Source organism: Lutjanus erythropterus, chromosome 18 (genome assembly GCF_056507025.1).
Source record: "Lutjanus erythropterus isolate fLutEry1 chromosome 18, fLutEry1.hap2, whole genome shotgun sequence".
Taxonomy (NCBI): Eukaryota; Metazoa; Chordata; class Actinopteri; order Lutjaniformes; family Lutjanidae; genus Lutjanus; species Lutjanus erythropterus.
Window position 1 is genome coordinate 15,549,214 of NC_139334.1, and position 25,589 is coordinate 15,574,802.

Sequence of the window (25,589 nt, forward strand, 5' to 3'; positions counted from 1 at the left end):
CATATATTGTATTAAATGTCTTTAAATTGTGTTTATCTTGTGAGGTTCCTCTCAAATTAAGCTGAAATCATGTTTTTAAAAACGTATGTGCATTAAATGTATTTAACATGGTTTCCAATATGCCACCTTTGTACCGATTAATTGATAGTGGAACCTTTGAAAGAGCCTGTTCCCCCGGGAAGAATTTGTACCAAACACTATCTCACACAGGCTGATCGGCTGATGCAAGTTAAATGAGTGAGCTGTCAGCTGTGTGTGAAGAACACTGTACGGTATGGTGGATAGTTATTTGTATTTATCATGAATTCAGCTACTTACTTAAAATGTAATTTAAATTATGTAATGATTTATAAAACACGACAGCATGATGTAAATCTGGAGACCGCATCAGCAATAGCTAGCTCTAGTTACAGCTATACCAAGTTAGCTTTGCCATGTTCACATATGGGAATTTTCTCAGCTGCTATGAACGGAGATACAGTAATGCAAGAGCAGATAATACCTCAGTAATCCTGTTAACCTCATACCAGATGCTATTCAAAATATGTAACTTTAATTTCACTGATATATTTGGTGAGTAATTATGTTACTTATTTATTACTGTTACCTAGCAAGTGTGAAGAAGATGACGGACTGTCAGGGAGACGGGGAAGGAGCCAGGAGTCCAGTGGAGCTCTATGAGACACTGACAGCACAAGGAGACAAAGTCAGAGCCTTGAAGACAGCTAAAGCTGAGAAAGTAAGTGCTTTTACTACCATGTGAAACAAAACCGTTTTGTGGGTTAGTTAAGGGTTGATTAGTTTATATTATTTTTTTTCTTACTTACTCCACTGGTATCTAGTCTTACTTATTGCCCAGGTATTGAGATTTCTGACACTACACCGCTACAATGTGGTGAGCACAATTTTGTTCCTAGGGCACACAGGTGAGCCACAAGGGAATAAAAGTTAGTGTATCCTCAGAGATTTTGTTTTATGGTCAGACTGAATTTTTATAGCCTACAAGTATTTGCAACAGTGTGATGTACATTCCTGTGTGGTTCTTTTACCCTTTAAGAATCATAATTGTGATTGATTTAAAGACATACAAACAAGGCAGAACATTTTCCCCCCTATAGCCAAATGATAATGGGTTCAGCCAAACCTTTCTTCAGTGCTGGCACAGCGCTACAACAAAGTGTGGAGAGGTCTGGCCTTGCAAGACTAGATATAACCAAAATGATCTGCATGGTTATGTAATTTGGGTGAACGGGTCCCTAAAATATAATGAGAATAGTTTTTACAGTGCCATTTGATTCTCTTAGGATTTTATTAGTGTGATATCTGAGAGCAGTGTTTTTATTCTCCAGTCTGAAATTGAAGCTGCCGTCCAGTTGCTGCTAAAATTGAAAGTGGACTACAAACAGATGACAGGTCAGGACTACAAAGCAGGCTGTCCGCCTCCAGAAAACTGCGTTGCCCCTGACAACGGGCCATCAGCAGATGGTGCTGATGATGAAGACACAGTTGACCCATGGAATGTTTCTACAACCAACGCCAAGGGAGTGGATTATGACAAACTCATAGGTAAAATTCAATTGAGCTTCAAGCATGGCCTTCATCTAAAGAGCTGTAGTTTTATAGCAAATGTAAATTTTTATTTTTTGACTCAATTAAAATATAAATGTCAGTGCCATGGGGGTAATTTACTCTATACAACCTATACAACAACCGAATAATTATCCTTGTGTCATGTGTTTCCGTAGTGAGGTTTGGCAGCAGTAAAATTGACCAGGAGCTGGTGGACAGAATAGAAAAGGTTTCGGGACAGAGACCTCATCACTTTCTACGAAGAGGAATCTTTTTTTCACACAGGTCAGTATTTTAGGATCTGAAAATGTTAATCAGTGGGACATCTTCAAGTTTTCTAGTTTCTAATTCCTGACTTTGTGTGTATAGGTGTTTAGCAAATCATTGTGTAGCACATAATCTGTAGTCAGCATAAAAATATCCACTCTGACCCTTTACCTTGCCATCATGCTTGAGATCTTTTTCAATTAAATAAAAACAGATCATGATAAGAAGGTGAGAGTTTATGCAGTAATGCACTTTCCTTTTATTTCTGGCAGAGATATGCATCAAGTACTGGATGCGTATGAGAAGAAGAAGTCCTTCTACCTTTACACTGGCAGAGGTCCGTCCTCAGAGGCCATGCACGTTGGTCACCTCATCCCCTTCATCTTCACCAAGTGAGTTCTCCTTCTATGATGTATTAATAGCAAAAAGCTGTTTAACTAAAAGCAGCTTTAAGTGTTACATCTCAAAGACATCCAAGTCCTTCACCTGTACAGCTCATTTTACATCAGTCCTGTTGTAACTGAAACATACTTCCTTGTTGCAGGTGGTTGCAGGATGTATTTGACATCCCCCTTGTGATCCAGTTGACTGATGATGAGAAGTACCTGTGGAAGGATCTAACAGTAGAAGAATGTCACCGTTTTGCTGTGGAAAATGCCAAAGACATAATCGCCTGTGGCTTTGATGTCAACAAGACATTCATCTTCTCTGACCTTGACTACATGGGGTAAGATATGACAAAAAAGTGACATTCATATCCCTATCTGGCAGATCGTCCTGCTGAGGCTTCCTAGGACAGATGTTTTTCAGTCAGGGACACCTTACAAGATAAAGAATATATAGTCTTAGTTATGTGAAAGAACAACACAAGAGAAATATATTAGAAAAATATTAGACATATATTAAAAATATTTGTACCATCGCAAAACAGAATACCCATAAAACAATGCAGTTGACATCAATTCAATTAGCTGCAAGTAAAACTGCACATAAGCAAAATAACAAAGTCAACTCAAGATAAAAGGGTTCATTTGAAGTGCATTTCAGAACAACACATCAAGAAAAAATGTTTCACTCTTAGTGCAGACATAAGCAAAATAATATGCAATTTGGCAAGCTGTATCGCTTCATTGGCAAGACACAGCAGGGATTTATTGAGGAAAAAAAATCACCTTATTTGTTGACCTAACCTGAATCAGCTTATAATCTGAACTGTTTTGTTTTTTAAATGTTTTTATTGTCAATTTCAATTTACTTTCTGCAGAGCATCCCCTGAATTCTATAGGAATGTGGTGAAGATCCAGAAGCATGTGACTTTCAACCAGGTCAAAGGCATCTTTGGCTTTACAGACAGTGACTGTATTGGTAAGACAACTGAAAAAGTTTTAATGGTTAAAAAAAAAGTTTAGTGCTGTACAAACATCTTCCATTCACTTTTTGCCTCATTTTAAAGTGCAGTATGCTGCAACTGACTTGTAGGCCTATCTAGAAGTTAGCGTTGCTCTGGTTCCACCGACAAAGACCCAGTAGGATTTTTCAATTAGATTTTGGATTAGATAATGAGCTTTATGGAAAACTAAAGTTTACAATACTGACACAGTTTGTTCAGCAAGATTATCTTGAAAGAATAAACAGCACTTTTATGGTTTTGAAGCATAAATGCAGTTGACAGAAGTAACAATCTAACAGGTTATAAACAAACTACACCATGGTCACATGACTTCAGTGTGTGGCATGATGTCCCCGACAACCTCTACAGTCTCATTCAGCCATTTGTTAGCAACAGTTGTTTTAATGCACTTAAAAGCGTTGAAATTGACTGAGGTATTTTATGTCATAGAACAAAATGTGAAAATCTCCAGATTTCAGGCATCTGGCCAAGAATAAATTCAAAAACCCAATGACTTGGAGATGAGGAAACTGGAAGTGCAAAAAACGCTAACTAATTTAACTAACTTTATGGTGTTTATTATGTTTTTTTATCCATTCAGGAAAGATCAGCTTCCCAGCCATCCAGGCAGCACCATCCTTCAGTAACTCTTTTCCGCAGATCTTTGGAAGCAGAACGGATATACAGTGTCTCATCCCCTGCGCCATTGACCAGGTAATAATAGATAATAGACCGCAGTAATTATAGATATGCTACATGCTAGTGTCATATTTTACAATCATGTGTTTTTGTATGTGTCCTCTCGCTCATCCAGGACCCTTACTTCAGGATGACCCGTGATGTAGCTCCAAGGATTGGCTATCCCAAACCCGCCCTGCTGCACTCCACCTTCTTCCCGGCCCTGCAGGGGGCGCAGACCAAGATGAGCGCCAGTGATGCAAACTCCTCCATCTTCCTCACAGACACACCCAAGCAGATCAAAAACAAGGTGCTTCTATTGCTAACAGGGTTATTATGGTGTAATTTTGTATTTGTCATTAGGTTTTGTTTTTATTTTGTTTTCAGTTCAACTCCTTTTATTGGATTTTCAAGTTAAAGTCAGTTAAACACAGTGAAAATAAGGAAAAGTGCTTTAGTGCAAATAGAAAGAAAATAGAAAGAAAATAGTCTAATGGGGGTATTTGTCAGAGGGCAAGATTTTAAAACTTCTGGCAAGTTCCATACTGGTTATCTTGATCAGCAGTCACTAGTCAGATTTGTATAACACGTGATTGTTGTCTGACTGGTCTGACCTGTGGAACCTTTGCTCACAGATCAACAAACACGCATTTTCTGGTGGGAAAGACACAGTGGAAGAACACAGAATGTACGGTGGAAACCCAGACGTAGATGTCTCCTACATGTACTTGACCTTCTTCCTGGATGATGATGAACAGCTGGAGAAGATCAGACAGGTGAGGCTGTGGAGATCAGAGAAAACAAATGGCATCATCTAAACTGTGTTTTTCTTTTGCTGATCACAGTTTTGTTTTCCATATTCTTTGTGCAACTTTGACAGCTTTGTTGAACTCTTAATCTCATACTCTGTTTGTCATTCTCTGCTACCTCATCCTCAACTTCTTTTGTCCTCATTCAATCTCCTCTACGCAGGACTACGCAAGTGGAGCTCTCCTAACAGGAGAACTGAAGAAGATTTTGATAGAGACTCTGCAGCCGATGATTGCCCAGCATCAAGAGCGACGCAAACAAGTCACAGACGAGACAGTCAAGCAGTTCATGACACCACGGCCTTTAAATTTTTAACTGTAGCCTGCTTGAGCAATCGATACATCAACAGTCATTGTGTCAATAAGAAGAAATAATTAATCCATCAGATCTTTTTTCCATTGAAGATTATTGTACTATGTAACAGGAAGATGGGTCTTTACTCATATAGTTTGCATCAGGACTGGAGAAAAATCAAAATGTAAATTACTGGAGTAATGATGCGCTTCTCTGTGTCAAACTCAGCATGGCATCGCCCACGCCTTCATGCAAATTGTCATGCTACTTCTGCTTCACACTGCACCAACTGTACACGTATATCTTCATGAAGTGTTTGTGTCTGCAGTGCCACTGTAATGTCACATGAACCCTGCTCCTCGCCCTGAAATCAGCTCAGGATGAATGATTATTAAAACCGAGTACAAATGTAAATTGCAAAAATCTGCTGCTCAGTGACCAACAACACAGCTACACATCCCCTCTGAAAAATGTTGGTTAAGAGGTCTTATTTTACTTGGAAAACTGTGAACAGATAGGCATAATAAGAGACGTATTATGAGACATTAATACAAATAAGTAGGGTGTCAGGGTCTTACTTAAGGGAACTAAAGCAAATGTTTTGTTATCAGCAAAAGGGACTTGACTCAAGGTAACTCTTTCTCTAAACATGGTCTAAGTGAAGAAGTTTCGATCATTTTATATCCAAACTAAAAATTAAACTGTTCTTTTGAAAACACATTTTATGTGAAAGTATTGTACATGCATATATTATTCATATAATATATGTCTACAGTCACACAGCTGAAGTATCCATTTTTCCACATAATACCCCACACCAATGTATGAAGAATGACATTTTAGCATAAAACAACTGCACTATAGGTCTTTCTCACAAAATACATTTTGACGTGTGGTGGCTGAACTCCATTTAGCTGCTTCAGTTTCACAGTCCTGGTATTCTGACTCACTGTCATGACTTAATGGGACATGTGAGTAAAATGGAGACATTGTAAATGTTATTAGACAAATCAAAATGTGGCTGTGAAAATGCCTGTTGTCAGAAATTACTTGTGTATTGAATAATGAATACATGTTATGTTATATTATGATCCTCTAAAGGCAAAGCCTTTCATCCAAATGTAATCTGAATACACCCATAATTTAGGCTAAAATAATACATGATTGGTCCTTAAATAAAGATAATGCAGCTAAAGCACAAGACACAGTATCAATGTACTGTATACTGTGTGTCAGTAACATGATGGTACCAGATGTGGCAAAGGAAACTCCAAAGGTAATAATAAGGATAAATTTTATCGATATCAACTATGTCACAATAACAAACACTCAGAGGAAAAAAGACAATTGTGAAGACATGATGACATTTAGCTTAGGGGTTTACATTCATAAATAAGTAATGAATTATAATTAACTATCACTGAAAGAATTTTCACAATTAATTATTAATATATCCAGCACAGTGTTACGGCAAAAAGTGCAAACACAAATACCGGTGTAGATCAGATTTTTCAGTACTGATGTGTGAGAGAAATGTGATGCACTTGAGGGACAACTGAAACATTCACAGCAGATTCTCTGCACTTCAGAGTCCACACCAAAAAATATAACTATAAAAAATATTGTTGTAAAAATCGTTCTTATTCAAAATGGTGGAGTCCAGACTGCTTGCTTTATAGTTGTGGTGTGGACTCTTCCATCCACTTGCGACGCACTACGATACTCACCTTGGCTGATGAACTGGTGAGACAACGAACAGAATTTTGAATTTTTCAGTATCCATTCTTGTCCTCCCCTGTACATCCCCGACAGACCTCTTGTGCAAGCTGTCTTTTCAATAACTATTTATTTAAGTGTCTAGGTTGTTTTGTGTAGATTTTCTAATATAACTTACAGGTAAGCTGTGTTTGGGTTGGGTCCAGCCTGGGGCTAACAGCTGTTCACAGATGACATGAGTAGTAAGCAAGGTGGCAATGAACGGTCCATCTGTCAGAGCCCGGGGCCACGGGCTTCCTTGTAGAGGCACAGAACTCCCTCTTCATGAGCGATGGTACTTTGGTTTCTGCTGTGAATTTCTAACCTCTGACACACCTTCACCATGTCAGCTGGGGACACCAGTAAAACCTGAGAAAAAGACATATGGTGTTAGATATTAATCACATCTGAAATTTACAATACACCTAAAACACTGGCAGGTCAGTGTAACAGTCAGTGGTGTAAGGTAGTTATGACGGGCTCCAGAACAGGCTATTATAAGGGGCCCTTGTGCATGCTAGTTATTAGGCATGAAACACCCCATTAGGCAGATATACAGTATATTTTACCCACCAGTGTGTTGTATTTTACAGTCAAAATTTTAATTTTTTTTTGTCTAGACAGATTTTGTGCCTAACCTTGCTACCTTATATTGTATTGTCTCATCACATGATCAAACAGACTTGACATTTAACACCAACATACATATTATTGCCCAAACATTATCATTATATTTTTTGTATATGACAAAAATTCCAAAGAAATATAATAAATCATTAAATTAATTAAATACTTTTTAAAAAATATAGTATATGTAGAATAAGCATGATTTTGTTATAGGTTGTTACTGAATATTTTACTCCCCAAAATGAAAAGCATAATGGAGATGGGTTTGTGTTTTGGAGGGCATATATAGCAAATTGCACCATTTTTAATTGAATGAGTTCCTCTCTTAACACAGGTATATTTTCAAAGTGTCAATCTGAATCATTTACAAGGGTCATTCTTCGTCCAATACATAGTTGGAGGGCCTGCTCTGCTCTCTCTATAGGCCCCCAAACCACATGGGCCTTGGTGCAACTGCACCGCCTGAGCTGTCTATATTTACACCCCTGATAATAGCCCATTCCAGCATTATTCTAGACTGGGGGTCTGCAACCTGAGGCTTGGGAGCCCCATGTGGCTCTTAAGCCCCTCTCCAGTGGATACCTACAAAGGCTGACAAAATGTGCATCAAAACAAATGTAAAAACACTAGATACATGTGTGCAAATGATCTTTTTCAAATATTTCTGAAAAATCTGAATTGCTTGAAGTGTATACAATTTTTATACTATACTACACAGCACTGTCGATTGATTTTGACACTGAGGAGTGAACTCTGTTAATGATAGCTTCCTCTACTGCTGTGGCTACAGCGGCTGCAGCAGCCAATGGGCGTGAGGGGCGGAAAGCATCCACTAGGGGAGTTGTCCACCTCCAAGTAATCCCATTGGGCTGTCTTCAAAATGGGCAAACACGCTTCTTTTTCTACGTCGAAACAACCCCCGCCTCTTCACGCGGTACAGAAATAGAAAAGGGTTGGCAGAAAGAGCTCTGCTAGTAGTGGTAGTGAGGACACATCAGCAAAAATTACAGTCAGTCAGCTCAGCATCATCAACGCCTGAGACCTCTTAAGAAGGAGATCATAGAAAGAACTGACCTGCTTGGCTGAACACCAAGCCGGGGTTTGTAAATAGCGAAGTTTAGGCAGACTTATAACTAACTATCCACTAAGGGTTTGTGAATTATTTTAGCTGCCGAGCTAGCTGAACAAACTTTCAAACGTTAGACTATTGAGGGAATGGCATTGGACTTTGCTGCGGGCTGCGTAGGAGGTAAGTGCTTAGTTAGTTTTGACGTTAGCTAGCCACGTTAGCCTGGTTAACAAGTTGAAGCTAACGGTGGTCGTGTCTTGAAGGGAATCCCAGATCTCCGAAAGATCTCGCGAGCGTAACTTGTTCCAAACCAAAATACGATCTATCTCGCCCTCTGTCTCCATCTTTAAGAAAGGGTTTGTCGCCAACCGTAAGCAAATCTTAACAACGGCACTGTTTCAGTATAAAACATAGGAAATTGGGTTGTACAATGTGTCCAAGAACGATTCAACGCGCACAAATCTCGCGAGAGTTCCGCAGGAATCCAGGGTTACCTTTAACACACGGCCGCTCAATTCTAATGTTAGCCAAAATTCCTTTTTTTCCCCAGAGTCAAGCATCGTGTGGACAGCTCCAGAGGCAAAGTTAGTAATTAGTCCGCAGCTGCCACGTATGAGAAGCATTATAAACAAACAATGGTGACATATTGGAGACTGATAATCCAAGCTTTAGTAGGTTTTTTTTTCCCTCTAAACATATGCGGACATACCGGATGTAACTTAAAGTTTGTGGAGTTTCATTCCTTACCCGTGCTCACACACACAGGCGTGATGTGTATATTCTCTGTTGTCATTCAGGAAATAGCTGGCTTGTTTCACGTGAATTAAACTCACCCACCTACAGCCAAGCTAAAATAGAAAACAAATACAAAAAATATTTGTTTTACAGTGTCAAAACATTCCTGCACTAGAAGTATCAGGATACGCCTTTTCTATTTTGTGATTATTATCAGACAGTCTCCCCCATCCCGAATTATGTAATAACCTTCATCATTCCTCATGAGGGAGGAACCCTCCAGGCTAACTTACAAAACTAGTTCAAGGCTTCTTGTTTGAATAGAGGTGTGTTTCCACAGTTGGGAATATTGTCAGCTGTTTTGGCTTTGCTCAAGGCCAGGTGTCCCAAACTTTAGCACATCCCTGACCCCAGATATTCTCACCACAGAGGACAAGCCCAAATGTGCTAAGTTTAGCCTAGGGTTTTATTGTATTTACTGTAATTGAGGGCCTGAGCCTTAACTTACATTTTAATTAAGCAGATCCTTATTTATAGGGATACACAATAAATTTTGGGACAGGTAATGGGAAATTAATATTCTTATTTATTATTCTGATAATGAAATTATAACCGATAAATATCAGCTATAACAGATTATGTCAAAACATTTTATACGTAGGCAAAATGTTCTATAAAAGCCAAAGTATATTTGTGAAAAAGATTCATTGATCTTGTCAGTATCAGCTAATGAGAAGCAGGTAATTATTGGTTATTGTATCGGCTGAAAAAATGCATATCATGCATCCCTAATTGTTTAGCATGACAAGGACTGTCTGGACCTCAGTTTTGGGACTCATTGCATTAGACTGATGATTGTTTATGTTGTTATATTGATGATGTATTGATTGTATATATTACCCTTAAACTATTCTGGATTCAGTCCAGCCCCGCCATGGACTAGTTTGTTAGTCATTTACTCATTCATACGTCATATCCTAGTTAAAAAGTGAAGCAATAACAGAGGGCTCAAGTGTGATTAGTAACCATGAGAACTCTGACAGTCACATAAATTCTGTGACATACCTGTATGAACATGTTTGCAATAGCGCTATGACACTGTTTGAATAATCTGATTTAAAAACTTTTTGATTTCCACTGTTTATATTCAACATTCTTAATATCAGTAGCGATAAATAAATGATTTGTCAGGTGAATCATCACAGTACTGGTTTGTGTGCACAAGTTTAAAGGCCATTGACAAGGCTGCAGATGATTCATTACGAAACTGATATTAAATACTTTTTTAACTGTTACCCCCAAACATAAAATAATATGTCATACCAATACTAACATACTGTCTTTTACAATGTTACATGTGTTAAAATAGAACATTATATACCTCTGATGACTGAATGCCTGTTGTCTAATAGGTAGATATATGACATGATATGGTCAGGAGTTACTGTTGTATTATTGATTTTTGGCTCATTGGCATAAGTCAAGGTCATGCTGCTGTTACGCTTTCGTCACTGGGTCCAGTGCAGTGACCAACTGATTACATTGCTCAGTCTTTGTGGGACGGGCTGTTTGCTGTTCTGAGATGAGCTACTTGATCTTAAGCCACTCTGTTCGCCAATATCAAACTGTATTTGCTATGACAGTGACACCACTGTTATTGATCGATAATTGGGCTACATGGTATTTATTCATGGTATTTAGCCTTAATTGTTAGTAATTAATCCGTATTTTATAATATTATTTAAAATCCCATCTCTTGTTTTCCAGGTGCTGCTGGTGTTTTGGTGGGACATCCATTTGACACTGTGAAGGTGGGTGTGGGTGTGTTACTCATGTTAGGCAATGACGTGATTCAGTACTTTGCTGTTAAAATGTTTTGAGTCAGATCACTCTGTTGGCTGCCTGAATGTGAATGCAGATAACCTAAAGTTAAACAGTCAGCTTACAATTGAAAATACATAACCGAGCAGGGGGAATAATTACTATAGTTTTTTTTTATCAGTTTGTCAAAATATTACCTTATTAGATCATAATTTCTAGTTTATTTCATTTTTTCTAAACAGATTATTTATACATGCACCTTAAAAAATCCACGTTTATATGTCAATATATTTATTTATTTATCCTTTATTTAGCCAGGAAGATTGAGATACAAGATCTCCTCTTCCAGGGATTCCTGGTCAAGACAGTAACATAAGCAGTTTTGCATAAAAAAAACACTTTCATATGTTAGAGCAATAAAGTTTCTAAATGTACTCAAGGAAGGGAGCTCTACTAAGGTGATGTGTATCGTGCAGGTCATTCCATGTCCAGGGTGCATTCACGGAAAAAGCAGTTTTACCAAGCTTTGAATGGACCCTGGGGACATTTCAAAGAATCCAATTAGTAGATCTAGTGCTGTAGTTGCTGATATAAATGGATAAACAGCTGGAGATTTAAGTAAGTAGTTTACCTACAATATCTTGGCAAGAAATTGCGAGAAAGAAATGTGTATTTGTCTGATCTGGTATTAAGAAAGAGTCATAAATTGCAGTGGTGAGTGTGTGAACCTGCACTTGTTATAAAACGATGATACACAGAATTTGGTCCTTAAATAGGGGTGAAGTTGCATGTATGTAAATCCCACCACCATAGTGTTAATACAGATCCAATACAGAAAGAGATGAGTCCATCCAATAGATTGTTAAGGGGATCAACTTTACCTTCTCTATATTGTTGTCTGCCACCAAACAAGTTAGCCATTTTGTTCCAGTTAATAGTAATACTTAACTTTTTATCAGTGTACAGAGAAGTTCATAACAAAGATGTTTACTTTTGTCCTCTTAGATTTTAATAAAATTGTCATTTAGGCTACCATTGGCTATTTAGAGACATTGGCTTCAGTTACTGGCTACTTCCCAATCCTATACATTCATTATTTTCAACCAACCACAGAGTCACACGGAGTATCATTGGTATTAACTTGTCTATATAGTACTCCTTTGGCTGAAAGGGATAGTTCAGGTTTTTTTTTTTTAAGTGGGGTTGTATGATGCACATATCTATAGTCCGTGTGTTGTCTCCAGTATCTCCAGTTTGGAGAAGCGGCAGGAACACCGGCAGGAAAGCTCAGTAATGTTCTGCTGTGCACAGGGTTAAAAAAAAAACTAAAGAATCAATATCAGTTTAAGTTAACACTATTTAGAATATTTTCACTGCTTCACCTTGGCGTTAAACTAACATTATAAGCCAAATATCACTCTCTCCAAAGGCACCAGACTTCTTTTGGCAAAAACTGTAAGTTTACCTCACAGAACACCGTCTACCACTGCCTTCATCACTTAGTTTGTTTGTGTGTTATTGTGTGACTTTGGTGAATACAACCCACGCTTTAAAACACTGCAGTAGCACAATAAAGTAAAGTAACTGATGAAAGCAGTGCCAGCTTCCCTTTACCTCCTGTGTTCTGTGAGATAAAATGATTGATTTTGCCAGTGCAGTTTGGTTGGTTTGTAAAGAGTGATATTTGGCTCATATAATGGCGGCTTCCTGTGGGAAAAGGGCTGGCAGACATCAAGGTAAAGTGTTGAAAAGATTCTAAATATAGTGTACACTTAAACTGATAATAGAGTTGTTTTTTTTTTAGTGGGACCATTTTTAATTGGCTAAAATATGTTTTACTGCTGACCCTGTCCACAGCAATACATTGTTTAACTTCCTACACTGGTACTCTTGCTGCCTCTCCAAACTGGAGGCATGTTGACCACCATCTATTATATCTAATACACTGGCTATGGATAGACACATCATATACAATCTGAACTATGTCTTTAAAGTCACTTGTTAAAGTCAAAATGCAATTTAAAAAATGCTTTCATGTCTTGTGTGGTTTTCTGACATCTCATTTTATGATTTCTGTTAACTAACCTGAATATATATAGTTTCCATGTAAGGCCTTAAACTTAAGATTGCATTCAAATTACTGTCATAAATAAGTCACTTAATTTCTTTTAAAAAGCAACATACAGAGATGGTGAAGGGTTTGGTTGTAGCACTTTTGTACCTTGCTTTTAATGTCCTTTCTCCCTGAGTTGGTGTCTGGGGGAGGCTGTCTTTAACAGCAACAGTGTCACTGTGTTGTAGATGAGAGAGAGAAATAAACAGCCTCTCCATGGAAATGTGACCTAGTAAGTATGGTCAAGGTCTTCTTTTCCCTCTCACCCAATGTCTTGTCTTGAGATATAGAAATGTAACGCAAAGAAGACATTTTGTTTTTTGTACTTTATTTTTTTATTTCACTTCATTCTCGGTAGATTTTTTTCCCTTCCTAATGTTGCACCCTCGTAAGCATCCTTTTTTACCCCTGAAAAGACCCTTTTCAAAGCACTGTTGCCTGCTTGTCTCCCTTTAAACCTCTATTACATTACGTGCTTTATAGTTGTTGTGGCCTTATTCGTCTGTTATACGGCTCTAACACAAAGTCTGTCGTTCACAGGTGAGGCTTCAGGTTCAGAATGTGGACAAACCTCTGTACCGAGGCACATTTCACTGCTTCCAGTCAATCATACGCCAGGAGTCGGTAAGGAGTTTTTTTTTGTGTGTGTGAATGCCTCTTAATGCTTTACTACTTGGAAATCAAACTTTTCCTAAGGCTGTCGAGTAATGTGCACCATGTGCTGCCCACTGTGCCAACATGGAGACTGGTGGTCACTGTCCTCATTTAAGTTTCCAGTTACAGTCTCATCTCTAAACACAGGCATCAGCCAGCATGTTCCTAACATAGGTTGTTAGGGGTGAAAGAGGGGAGGTGGTGCGTCTGTTAGCCAGGGTCAGAGAGGACCTTAGTCCCGCGTGGGCTAAATAAAGCTTTGGACGTGGTGCCATTTGAGCTAAGCAGAGTATTCATGATCTCAGTGAATCTCTCATGGCTGTTTTACAAGAGAGATGCCTCCCACAGTACATTATTACAGTACAGTATTAAAGTAAGGGGTTCTCAGTATTTGAATAATTTGAAAGTTTACTGTTTAATCAGCTCTTTGTTTAGTTAGCTGTCATAATTGAGAATGTTTGTGATAAACAATACTGGCACTGGCTTAAAAGATATCTGAAGGCTAGAAGAGTATTTGACTGTGCATGTTTTTATTTTAGCAGATTGACTATGCAAATATTTCCACATTCCAGCACTGCCACTGTGATAGCCTCAAGGCTTTTTGCCATATCCAACAGTGTTTGCGTTTATAATTTATGGTGTGTGTCTTTCTCTGAGTTGTTCGTCTTTTGCCCAGGGAAAACAAGCACAGCCATTGTTAATAACTGTTTTTACAATACAAGGCCTTTTCTGTTAATTTTAAGGATATTTTGGAGCTGAAAATATGTATTTCTCATTCAAATATGTATCATAAATCAAAACAAATTGTGAGATGACTGAGTGCGCGAGTTGCACCAATTTATTACTTACTTGTGTACACAAAATAGTAATTTGTTCCCTCAGACTAATGTTTGTGTTTTGTGAATTCATAACAAAAATTATGTCCATTTAGATTATCCGTGACCTGAAGACTTTCTTTATTTTGCAATGCATGACACATCTCTTGTTACTGAATCACTTGATAATTTTAGGAGCTCAAACATTTACTTACTGAGCAAAAATTATGTCTATATATGCAGCTTTCTTTATTTCGCAATGCATTACAAGCTGGCTGTCAAGAGTTAAAAACAAAGCTCAAATACAGCATTGAAATGATAACAAAGAGTACCAAAGGGACAAGGATAAGTGGAGTTAATGCTATTCATTTTAGAGAATGAATTAGCTTTATGAGGCCAAGTATATATTAAAATACAGCTGTGAGCTTGTCACTGCTCCCCTCTCATTGATTTGACTGGCCACAACATGAACACTATGAGCTTAATTTCAATGAAATGAACTAATTTACAGGTATACTTTTCAAGGATTTTCCTAAAGAAAAAACAAAAAAACAACATATAGTCTCATAAATATATAATCCCTCTAAATCATCACTTATGACCCATTAAAATTGTGTGGTGGTGTCTGTATCTGCAGAGACCATGTCCTCTGCCTGTATTTTCTTATTTTCTCATTTTGCCGTGTTCAGGACGTTCAGGGCCGACTTCATATGGTGGCTTTTGCAAACAATGCTGCATATTCTATTTTCAGTGGACAGCGTTTCTATCGTGCTGAAAATCCTTGAAAACACTTCCAATTTTAATGTGGTGTTTCTGTGGTTTGAAAAGTGCTTGGATTTTGGATAAAGTGCTTGAAACTTTAATTGCATTACTTTCATAACAAATCATTAACTGACTAAATAGTTCACCTGTTAGATAAATAAATAAAATAAGTGGGATATTGGTTCAGCCAGACTGTAGGCAGAAAGGTGACATTTTGAACCATAAAGCTTTGTCTTTCATTAATTTAATGTGTCACCCTTCAGTGAAATGGAGTCCTGGAGGGAGTAATTCAATAATTAAAAGGTACAAATGATTAATTTCTATAAGATAATAATAATTTGTGCGCACAAATGATCAGAAGTTTTACCTGTCATACCTGCTGGAAGAGATTGTGATGCAACATGTGATCCCAAAAATCTGTCTTTGTGCCTGCAGGTGTTCGGTCTGTACAAAGGCATCGGCTCTCCGATGATGGGCCTGACCTTCATCAATGCCATCGTTTTTGGTGTCCAGGGCAACGCCATGCGCAAGCTTGGCAGGGACACACCTCTCAACCAGTTCCTGGCGGGAGCCTCTGCTGGAGCCATCCAGTGTGTCATCTGCTGCCCAATGGAGCTGGCCAAGACACGCATGCAGCTGCAGGGGACTGGAGAGAAGAAGTCAAAGAGGAAGGTGTATAAGAACTCCCTGGACTGTCTGGTGAGAATCTACAATCGGGAGGGAATCCGAGGTATCAACCGCGGCATGGTGACCACCCTGCTGCGTGAGACTCCTGGTTTCGGTGTGTACTTTCTCGCTTACGACACTCTGACACGCTCCCTGGGCTGTGAGCCAGAAGACCCCTACATGATCCCCAAACTGTTGTTCGCTGGTGGAATGTCTGGCATCGCCTCCTGGATCTCCACCTATCCCGTGGACGTGATAAAGTCGCGTCTTCAGGCGGACGGGGTCGGCGGCGTCAACCAGTACAGTGGCATTATGGACTGTGTGAGACAGAGCTTACAGAAGGAGGGGTGGAGGGTGTTCACACGTGGGCTTACGTCCACTTTGCTGCGTGCATTTCCAGTGAATGCCACCACATTCGCCACTGTGACTTTATTTTTAATGTACATGCGCCAGGGAGAAGAGTGCAGCATTCAGGACTCGGAGCCACAATCTGTGCAGCTGCAGCCGCTGCAGCCGCAGACACAACCGACCAGCATGTGAGCCGTCCTGCAGCAGCGAGCATTACTACAGTCAGCAGCACATCTGTAGAGGACAGATGGAAGCTGCCTTCGATCGGTTACCTGGTGTCCATGTGGTATTTAAATAATATATATTTTAAGATAAGAGCTGCACTTGTAAATATGGTCTGTTTTTAAAAGGTTTTGTACACATTTGTTTTAAGTTTTAAGTAATTTAGGAAACTTAACGGTTACAAGAGTTACTGTAGCGCACTGCCCAGTGACACGTTACAGATGTTCCTAAAATTTAGAGTCAAAGAAACACTTCAGGTCATAATGAAATATGTCTAGAAATTATGTTAGCAACCAGTCTCCACTGTATACCCTCCAACTATATTGACATAAAATAAAAAGGTAAACATAAATCTTACCAGTGATACTAATCGAGTAGCCATTAGGAACGGAACCAGTTAGTATCATTGATATCATCTGTTTTTACCCTTTTATTTTATATCAGTGTAGTTGTTGTGAAAAAGGTTTATTAGACGTGCCAATCAAAGATTAAACTTCAATCTCTGAAATGAATGCTGAATAATTTTAAAGATTTAATTTATTAAAGATGTGTAAAATGCTTAACTATATGAAATAATCACTGTTTAAAACCAAATCTGATGTGTTTTTTAATCTTTTTGTTCTGGACATCGGAGAGCGTCCAAAGAAAGCACCTTATGGTACGATATTAAGCACATGTGCGGTTAAAATCTATTTTAAAACAAATATTTCACCTTACAATAGATCTTATCTTTTGTATTTTACATTGATCCGAGATTCTGTTACAGTGTCATGTAAAACCGATTGCCTAATAAAAATCAACAGACCTTTGAAAAAAGCAAAACAAATTTTGGAATGTAATGTTCAACTTTAAGCACCAAACAAGAATGCATCTATTTTGCCATTGGTTTCGGTTTTCTGGTCAGAACTTCCTGGACTTCCTTCTCAATATTTACCAGGCTCATTAATGCTCATAAACACTTCACATTTTCCTGAAAGAAAATGTTAACTATAAGAAACTGCAGTTTAACACCTAACTGCAACTGAAATATTTATCAAATGTTACTTTTTTTAAATGTAGGCAGCACACATCTTCACGTCTACATCTGCAGTTCTGAATGGATGCTGCTAATACTTTTCTTTCTAAAGTGCAGGTCTGAAACTGCTTTTGGTTTGTCCAAAAACCTAATGATGTACATACTGTGAATTTGTTTTTTGCTTTCCTGTCATCCTTTACATGTATAAAGGTGTGCAATCTCTCTAAGCGTTAGAATTATCTTGATTATAATCCTGTATTTTTCTGTTTGAAGCCTTCAGTTCTCTATTTTGTAAAGTACATTTGTCTAGATTTCTGACTGTACCGGTGGATGATAACATCTTTGTAAAAGTGCTGCCTTAACTGTATAATATTGTCTTTGTGTTCTGTAGTTATTTTTGTCCATTAACTTGCACCAAAGCAGCATGCACACTGTAGTTTTCTGAGAGAAAGGTGAAATAAAAGCCACTTTCTTTCTCATGTTTTCTTTTTTTTTGAAAGACAGTTTTTGGTACAACTATTACCCCAATGTGTTTATATATTTATGAGTTTTATGTTAAAGGGTATTTTTTCTATTTTTCACCCTGTTTCCTTATGTTTTTGTGTGTAAGTGTCTAATAGGGACAATTTTTGGAACTGGTCAAATATTAAACAAGAATTATCATTATCTATTCACCCTCCTGCTCAACAGCATTGCAGAATCTCCCAAACAATCCAAGTAAATGGTGTCAAGATGTAAAATACAACTGAAAAAAACAAAACAAAAAAACATAAAAGGCCTCCATAGTGCTTGTCTGATGTAATCCAAGTCTCCTAAAGTCCTGACATGACATTTGTATGCCATTGCACCACACACACCCAGTTCAGACAGTGTGTATGTGCACACGAACGTGGCTCCAAGTTAAGGATTTACAGTGAAGAGTCAGGCTAAAAACATTTCAACTAATACCGAAATCACCTTTTAATAAGTTGTCAGACTCCCCACAACCCCAAACAGGACAAATGGAGACTGAATGAGTTGTTTTAAGTGAGTTAATAAAACTGGAAATGTTCTGATCCCTTCTGTTAAAGAAAGGACTGGCCTCTAGTGGTTATAGATGGGTATCACAGATTTGACTACATCTAGGGGTTGATGCTGAGTCGTTCAAATCTTTCATGGGGAACAAAATTCTTCCTCAGACGTTTATGTATAAAAAATATTACTGTTTATTAAAGAAATCTGACACCATATTTATCTCTTTCAGAGAAGGACTGTAAACAAATATATCCATTATTTTGACAAAAACAATACGTTATTCAAGTGTCAATCAAATATTGATTGTGTTCTTGCGATCACAGTGTTGCCTTAACACTGTCTGACAGAATTAGTGCCACTACATCAGTCTGAAGGGAAACACTTCTCAAGAAATATATCAAGAAAGCTATGGTGTTATATAACACACAAACTGAGTTGGTGGGGTTTCCTTTCAACTTAAAGTGCAAGAAGGTTGAACCAATATCTTGAGGCTCTTCTCTCATTGAGAGATCAGATGGATCAGTTACTTCAGGCAGCACAGAGACAGTCCCTGGTGAGACTGAAAACAAAGAAGTGCAGCAAAAAGAAGAGACGGACAAGTAAAGATACATCGGGAAGAAAGAGAAAGTAGCGGAGGAGTAAATTAAGTGATCAATACAAAGCATGGATGGCAAAAATAGATGTCAGATTGTGTTTTCCCCCCCATGCTGCTAGCTGGTTTTCCCTCCTTTTGTTGTGTTCATGAGGAAGGAGTCACAGGAGTATCGCAGGAAGCGGTAGATCTCCTCCGCTCTGGATCGACTCATACAGCCTCCCCTCTGTATGGCTTCAACTGAGCTGCAGGAGGAACAAAGACGAGTGAGACACAGACAAACGGAGACGGAGTCTTTAGTGTCATTCAGTCAGTTATGTCACAGAGAGAAAAATGTCTTTTTGATAAGAAAACTTGACATTAACCAAGACAAAATGACTTTGTTATGACAACTTAACATTATCAAACTTGCAGAAACTGTTTAGCTTTATGTTTTAGCGTTACATCGTCATATGTGGTTGGTTTTGACACTGTCTGTCATGAGAACATTATAAGTGTGTCATGAATATTTTCCTGACCTCAAGTGAAGTGGTACATTTTGGATGTGTCATAAAGATGGCATTAAGGTTTTATTACTCAATCAAATGTCTTTGTAACAGAGTCATGAATAATTTCCTGGACTTCAACTAAAGTGGCACATTCTGGACTTGTTATAACGATGTCCGGCTGGGTTTGACCCCTTGCATGCCAGGGCTGAGCCAGCTAATTAGACAGCTAGCTCCACGGTTCACCGAATTAACTAGCCAACACCAGATACAGATAACAGCAGGCAGCAGTCAGCCTACTTAAGCAACATGTAACACGGCTATCCGCTGTCTGTCCATTAGCTAACTGAGCAAAATCATCATGGTACTGTACTCTGACATCAAACTGGCCTTATAACATTTACTGACATCTTAATGAGAAGTTCAGGTGGTACCACTTTACTTAAAGTAAGAAAAATATTCATGGCGCACTTATAATGGTCTCATGATGGATTAGAAATAGAAAATACTTAATGGTCTACAACAAAACTATACAGTTTCTGTGTTAATGTCAAGTTGTCATAACAAAGACATTATTATTTGAACCTCAGGAAGACTAGCTGATTACCATAGCATTAGCTAATGGCAATCCTTTAAACAAATAAAAAACAAATTGGCCTGATTAATGGAAAGTTGTCATAACAAGGACATTTTTTTATCTGGGATGATCTCAAACGATGTCGACTTTGTATTAAACGTGACATAATTGACAATGACACCTACTAACAAACGTCAAAAAACATTCATTAAAACTCCTTCATGTTTGTGGCAGGAGTCATGACATAATTATGACAGTGTAATGACAGCCTTATGCACACCCCTTTAAATAAAGTGTTACCAGAGAGTTTATACTATGTTTTGCCACCACACACACAGACACACACAGACACGCACGCGCACACACACACTTTACCTGTTGATGAGCTGGCCGATGGACCTGAAGTTGTGGCTCATGTTGAGGGCGTGGACATAGTTGACGGAGGGCAGGCTCAGGTACAGCTGCAGGGCCTGCTGCCTGTGCTGACCTTTGACCTCCAGCGGTACAGCGATGCCCTGACCTTTACGCTGCTCCAGCCGTGCCAAGTCAGCCAGCAAGCCGGCACTATTTTCAGCGCCGTCGCTCCACAGCAAGCGCACGCCAGTCCGCACCAGCGCTGTCAGAGTGCTGTCATAGTAACGGGTTCGCTGAAAGGGACGTGACGCCTCACCTAAAGACAGGAACAAATATCATTAAGACAAATATAGACAAATCCTGTCTCTGATATTTGTTTATCTACTGGGTGGTTAGAGCCTTCTGTTTATATAGAACACTCATGAATGCATTCTGTAGAGTCTTCAGGGCTGCTGCACATTTCAACAAGTTAAATTTAAGACTATTTAAGGCCTTATTAATGGCCATTATGAATGCGTTAAAAGACCTGCTTTACGTCCTTGCCGGCAGAAAAGTACATGCAATAAATACAAATACAAATTTTTCCCAAAAACACATTTAAAAGTGAGACAAGTGTGATCACTTCACCCCTGCGTTTGCCTCCCTACACCGGCTCCCAGTTAGTTTTCAGATTGATTTTTAAAATGCTATTGCTCACTTTTAGAGCCTTAACTAGCTTTTATCCTAAAATCACTCCTGATTCATTGTCTTGGTATGTTCCCCCGTGACGAATGAGATCTGCAGACAGAGCCCTGATTACTCCCAGGTCACGGCTTGTGTCCAAGGGCGATCAGGCTTTTGCTATTAGAGCACGCCATGTAACTCTGCCTACTGAACTCAGACACTCCAAGTCACTTCTTAAAACTTTTCTCTTTGTGAAAGCTTTTGGAAATGTTTGCTGTGCGTTTCGTTTATTCCTTTTTATTTGATTTAGCTTGTTTTATTGTTTTTACTTCCTCTGTTGTATGTTCCTTGGACTTATTTTTATTTCACCTGCCTTGTCTGGTTGTATTTTCTTTTGTACAGCACTCTGTAACATGGTTAAGAAAAATGTTATATAAATAAAGTTTGTTATTAAAATTATTATTATTATTATCATTATTAAGTAATCTGACTGACCTGGCTTGGTTCGGTCTTTCTCCACTATCAGACAAACACGCTCAAACAATCCCTGCAAGCTGGTTACTCTCTCAGCCAGTCGTTTCCGGTTCTGCATCGCGGCCAGATCTGATTGGCTGTGCCGCTCCACTGCCATGCGGTTGCTGACGATGAAGTAGCTGCTGTCCAGTGAACAGACATGGATGGTGGCTGCGTGTCTCTGACGCAGGCTGGTCATCAGCTCCACTCCACTGCTGATGCAGCGGCTGTCAGCCAGGATGTAAACGGGTCCGGACGGAGCAGGAGCCTCGCTGACTGATGAAGCCTGGACGGTCGACTTCTGAGGCACAGAGGAGCTGGTGGGGAGGGTCTGGCCACAAGAAAAACAGAACACAAATGTAGTATATTTAAATTTTTACTGACTTCTTGTACGTTTAGTGATCATATATTTTACTTTAACTCACACTGTATGACCCTATGGACAGGTGTCATCTTGTTTACCTGGGGTTGCGTCTTGGAGGATAAGTCTGACTCTTCAAAGTCAAGTTCATCTGAGAGCAAATGCTGGTTTTCTAACCTCTGGCGGCACCTGCAGGAGAAAGAAAACAATGTTCTAGTGCCTGATGAATGTGTCTGAACTGCAGTAATCATTTCTGCATGAGAGGGTCTATTTCTTCTTAACAAAGTAGGAGAATTTTTTCAATCCATAAAGGAACCCTTTATCCTAGTAACTAGTAACTTAAGGTATCTAAAAATTGAGCTAACATGTAGTGGAGTAAAAAGCACAATATTTCCATCTGAGATGTAGAGGAGTAGAAGTATAAAGTTACATAAATGTTCCACTAATTTTCAAGTACCTCAAGTTTCTAATTGCTACTGTTTGTGTGCTCCCATATGAGAACTTTGTTACCTCTCATTTTGCTGCTCCTCATTCACTGAGCATGTCTGCGCTTTGCTCAGCTGTGAGATCTTGGATGCGATAGCTGAAGATGAGGAAGAGGACGAGGATGGTTTTGAGGAGGATGAGGAGGGGGGTTTCTGCTGCTGCTGAGGCATGCTGGGCTCTGCATGTACCACCTCTGGCCGTAAGGGGGCAGCAACACCACCTCCTGTTATGAGACTTCTCTGTTTGCCAACATCCCCTGTCTCCTCCTCCTCCTCACTGGAATCGTTGATGCGTATGACACGGGTGCGCTTAGTTTTCATCCCAGCTCTCGGCTCTGATGGAGCTGAAGCTGTGGTTTTAGCGCTGGCTCCGGCTCCCACTCTGGCTTTGTGCAGGAAAACACGACGCCTGGTGGCGTACTGCCTCTTCCCATCCACATAAGAGTCCTCGGGCATGAGCTCGATGTCTTCACCCTCTTCCTCGCTGCTCTCCAGCTCCTCCACCTCACTGCCCACCACAAAGCTGTCCTCCCCATATGTCTCATCCATCTCAGGCACCTGGAACAAGAGGTTAAGAACACAGATAATTAGACTAAACACTAAATAAACTATTCTTTTTAATAGTGCATTGGATGGAAACTCACTTCTGCCAACGTGATAAGAAGGAAAAGATCCTGTTAGTCATATAATGAGAATAACAACTTAGTATCTCAAAATAATGAGAAACTCAAAATAACGTGTTACTTATCTAAATATACAACCCAGATTCCAAAAAAGTTGGGACACTGTGTAAAAAATAAACAAAAACAGAATGCAATGATTTGCAAATTATTTCCACCTATTTTCAACTGAATACAATACAAAGACAAGATATGTCATGATCAAAACTGATTGACTTCATTATGTCTTTGAAAATATACACTCATTTTGAATTTGATGCCTGTAACATGTTCCAAAAAGCCTGGGACAGTGTAATGTTTACCACTGTGACGCATCATCTTTTCTTTTGACAATACTCAGGGAGCATTTGGGAGGTGAGGAGACTAATCGCCGTAGTGTTGAAAGTGAAATTCATTCCTGCTTGATATATTATGTCAGGTGCTCAACAGTCTTGGGTCTCTGTTGTTGTATTTTGTGCTTCATAATGCACCACATATTTTCAGGGACGTTCCTGGAAAATATGTCCTCTGGATGGCAGCATATGTTGCTCAAAAACCTGTATGTACCTTTCAGCATTAATGGGGCCTTCACAGATGTGACAGTTACCCATGATGCCATGGGCACCAACAAGCCCCCATAACATTGCAGATCATGGCTTTTGAAGTTAGCGCTGGTATCAGTCTCTATGATTCTGTTTGTCTTTAGCCCAGAGGTCACAACATCCATGATGTGGACCTAAAATGTGGACTCATCAGACCACAGCACACTTTTCCACTTTGCATCAGTCCACCTCAGACGAGCTCGGCCACCAGAGAAGTCTCTCTGTCTGGTTATTGTTGAAATATGGCTTTTGTTTTGCATGACAATGCTGTTTTTAAAGCAGTGTTGCCTGAAGGATCAAACATCAACAGGCATTCAATGTTGGTTTTTGGCCTTGCCCTTTACATGCAGAGATTTCTCTGGATTCTCTGAATCTTTTAATGATATCATGGATTGTAGATGGTGAAATCAAAATTCCTGTTGAGAAACATTGCTCTTAAACTGTCAGACTGTTTACCTGTGCAGAAGGATTGTCATTATTTTATGACACTCATTATTCTGACATTATTTATTTAGTTTCTCATTATAATGACTTACGGGATCTTCTTTTTTTCTTTTCATATCACAGGCAGAAATAGGCGTTTAGAGAACTGAATAAAGAAAAGGTGAGAATAAAATACCTGGGAAAATATGTCCATGTTGTGTTGATTTCTGTAGGACATTTTGAACTTGCCCTGGACTGCGGGGCTTCTCACAGACTTCAGGTAAACACCCTGCATGTCTGACTCTGACACAGAGAACAGACAGAACATTAGAGCAACGTTCCTTTAGTCTACCTAAGCTCAAACATTTGATAAATACAGTGAAATCACATTTTTTGGAATAAGCATGGTGTTCTACCATTCAGTCCCTGCGAGAGGTGCGTGTTGTCGACCACAAAGCCTTCAAGAGAATGATTCTGTTCTTCTCCATCCTCTTCATCAGATGACACATCTGCCCCGTCGTCTTCCTCTGACAGCTCTGCTTCTTCGTCCAGGAACTCGCAGCCTTTTCGACGTACGGCACGCTGAGAAACGAACGATTTGGAAAATGTCACATGTCGGATGCTGAAGGTATCCGTGCAACTGACGGATATTTATAAACTTGACATTTTTTATGTAAGGAGGAAGTGTCAATTTGACACTTGAGAGACACATGAGAAATAGATGATATCATTCAGATTCAGAGCCACCTGTTGCCTCACAGACCTTGGCTTTGCCCTGATGAACCTGTTGCCTCTCAGCTGCCGTGGCTCTGCGTGCGAACACTGAATCGTTTTGGAAATCATCATCAGAAACAGTCTCGCCCGCCATTTCATCAGACTGGAGACAAATGAGGAGAACACATTAGTCAAATAGTGTACACTGTTAATGGATTGTGATGCTGCATATTATCAGAGCATGAGGAATTATTATAAGTAATGCATGGAGTGAAAGTATTTAAGTCAAACAGATTGACACATTTTACTGCTAATGAAGAAAATCTTACTGTATTAAGTGCAGCTACACGTCTCCTGTTCACAACCACCGGGGAGTCCACATCACTGCAGATTTTTGACTGGCAGAGACAAAAAACATGTGACATTTCACACACAAAGTCATTTATTCTGTGTCTGTATACGTTTGTCAGTATTTCTGATATGAAATTCTTATAAATTATCAAAACGTTTCCAAAAGACGTTTCAGGAGCTAAAAAT

General features: G+C 39.1%; 3 protein-coding genes across 4 annotated transcripts in view; 2 read left to right on the forward strand and 1 right to left on the reverse strand.

The window, feature by feature from the left end:
- Positions 1–126: 126 nt before the first annotated feature.
- Positions 127–5,422, forward strand: wars1 (tryptophanyl-tRNA synthetase 1). 2 transcript variants are annotated; one of them, XM_084742814.1, is made up of 11 exons: positions 127–272; positions 616–739; positions 1,350–1,566; positions 1,746–1,854; positions 2,109–2,228; positions 2,381–2,563; positions 3,101–3,201; positions 3,828–3,940; positions 4,041–4,214; positions 4,540–4,680; positions 4,877–5,422. In XM_084742814.1, exons 2-11 carry the CDS (start codon positions 626–628, stop codon positions 5,027–5,029), a joined length of 1,425 nt encoding a protein of 474 aa, XP_084598940.1. In that variant the 5' UTR covers positions 127–272; positions 616–625; the 3' UTR covers positions 5,030–5,422. The 2 variants fall into 2 exon arrangements, with proteins under 2 accessions (XP_084598940.1, XP_084598939.1); XM_084742813.1 differs by having other exon boundaries at positions 134–272; positions 612–739.
- Positions 5,423–8,524: 3,102 nt separating this feature from the next.
- Positions 8,525–17,411, forward strand: slc25a29l (solute carrier family 25 member 29-like). Its single transcript, XM_084742839.1, has 4 exons — positions 8,525–8,639; positions 10,962–11,005; positions 13,669–13,752; positions 15,795–17,411. The coding sequence occupies exons 1-4, from the start codon at positions 8,606–8,608 to the stop codon at positions 16,563–16,565; spliced, it is 933 nt and encodes a 310-aa protein (XP_084598965.1). The 5' UTR covers positions 8,525–8,605; the 3' UTR covers positions 16,566–17,411.
- A 1,821-nt stretch (positions 17,412–19,232) lies between these two features.
- fancm (FA complementation group M) overlaps positions 19,233–25,589 on the reverse strand; it is a 56,411-nt gene continuing 50,054 nt past the window's right edge. The window contains exons 16-24 of the mRNA XM_084742886.1: positions 25,382–25,450; positions 25,102–25,215; positions 24,755–24,920; positions 24,535–24,641; positions 22,680–23,212; positions 22,271–22,358; positions 21,791–22,139; positions 20,654–20,948; positions 19,233–19,461 (exon numbers count right to left, since the gene is read on the reverse strand). Coding sequence (XP_084599012.1) covers positions 19,335–19,461; positions 20,654–20,948; positions 21,791–22,139; positions 22,271–22,358; positions 22,680–23,212; positions 24,535–24,641; positions 24,755–24,920; positions 25,102–25,215; positions 25,382–25,450 — 1,848 coding nt within the window. The 3' untranslated portion in view covers positions 19,233–19,334. The remainder of the gene's footprint in view (positions 19,462–20,653; positions 20,949–21,790; positions 22,140–22,270; positions 22,359–22,679; positions 23,213–24,534; positions 24,642–24,754; positions 24,921–25,101; positions 25,216–25,381; positions 25,451–25,589) is intronic.

Bases quoted from the DNA above. Each gene is read 5' to 3' on its own strand.
- wars1 (XM_084742814.1), top strand. From the start codon at position 626: ATGACGGACTGTCAGGGAGACGGGGAAGGAGCCAGGAGTCCAGTGGAG. The intron at 1,567-1,745 runs GTAAAATTCAAT...GTGTTTCCGTAG, and splicing joins GGATTATGACAAACTCATAG to TGAGGTTTGGCAGCAGTAAA. The intron at 3,202-3,827 runs GTAAGACAACTG...TTATCCATTCAG, and splicing joins TACAGACAGTGACTGTATTG to GAAAGATCAGCTTCCCAGCC.
- slc25a29l (XM_084742839.1), top strand. From the start codon at position 8,606: ATGGCATTGGACTTTGCTGCGGGCTGCGTAGGAG. The intron at 8,640-10,961 runs GTAAGTGCTTAG...CTTGTTTTCCAG, and splicing joins TGCTGCGGGCTGCGTAGGAG to GTGCTGCTGGTGTTTTGGTG. The intron at 13,753-15,794 runs GTAAGGAGTTTT...TTGTGCCTGCAG, and splicing joins CAATCATACGCCAGGAGTCG to GTGTTCGGTCTGTACAAAGG.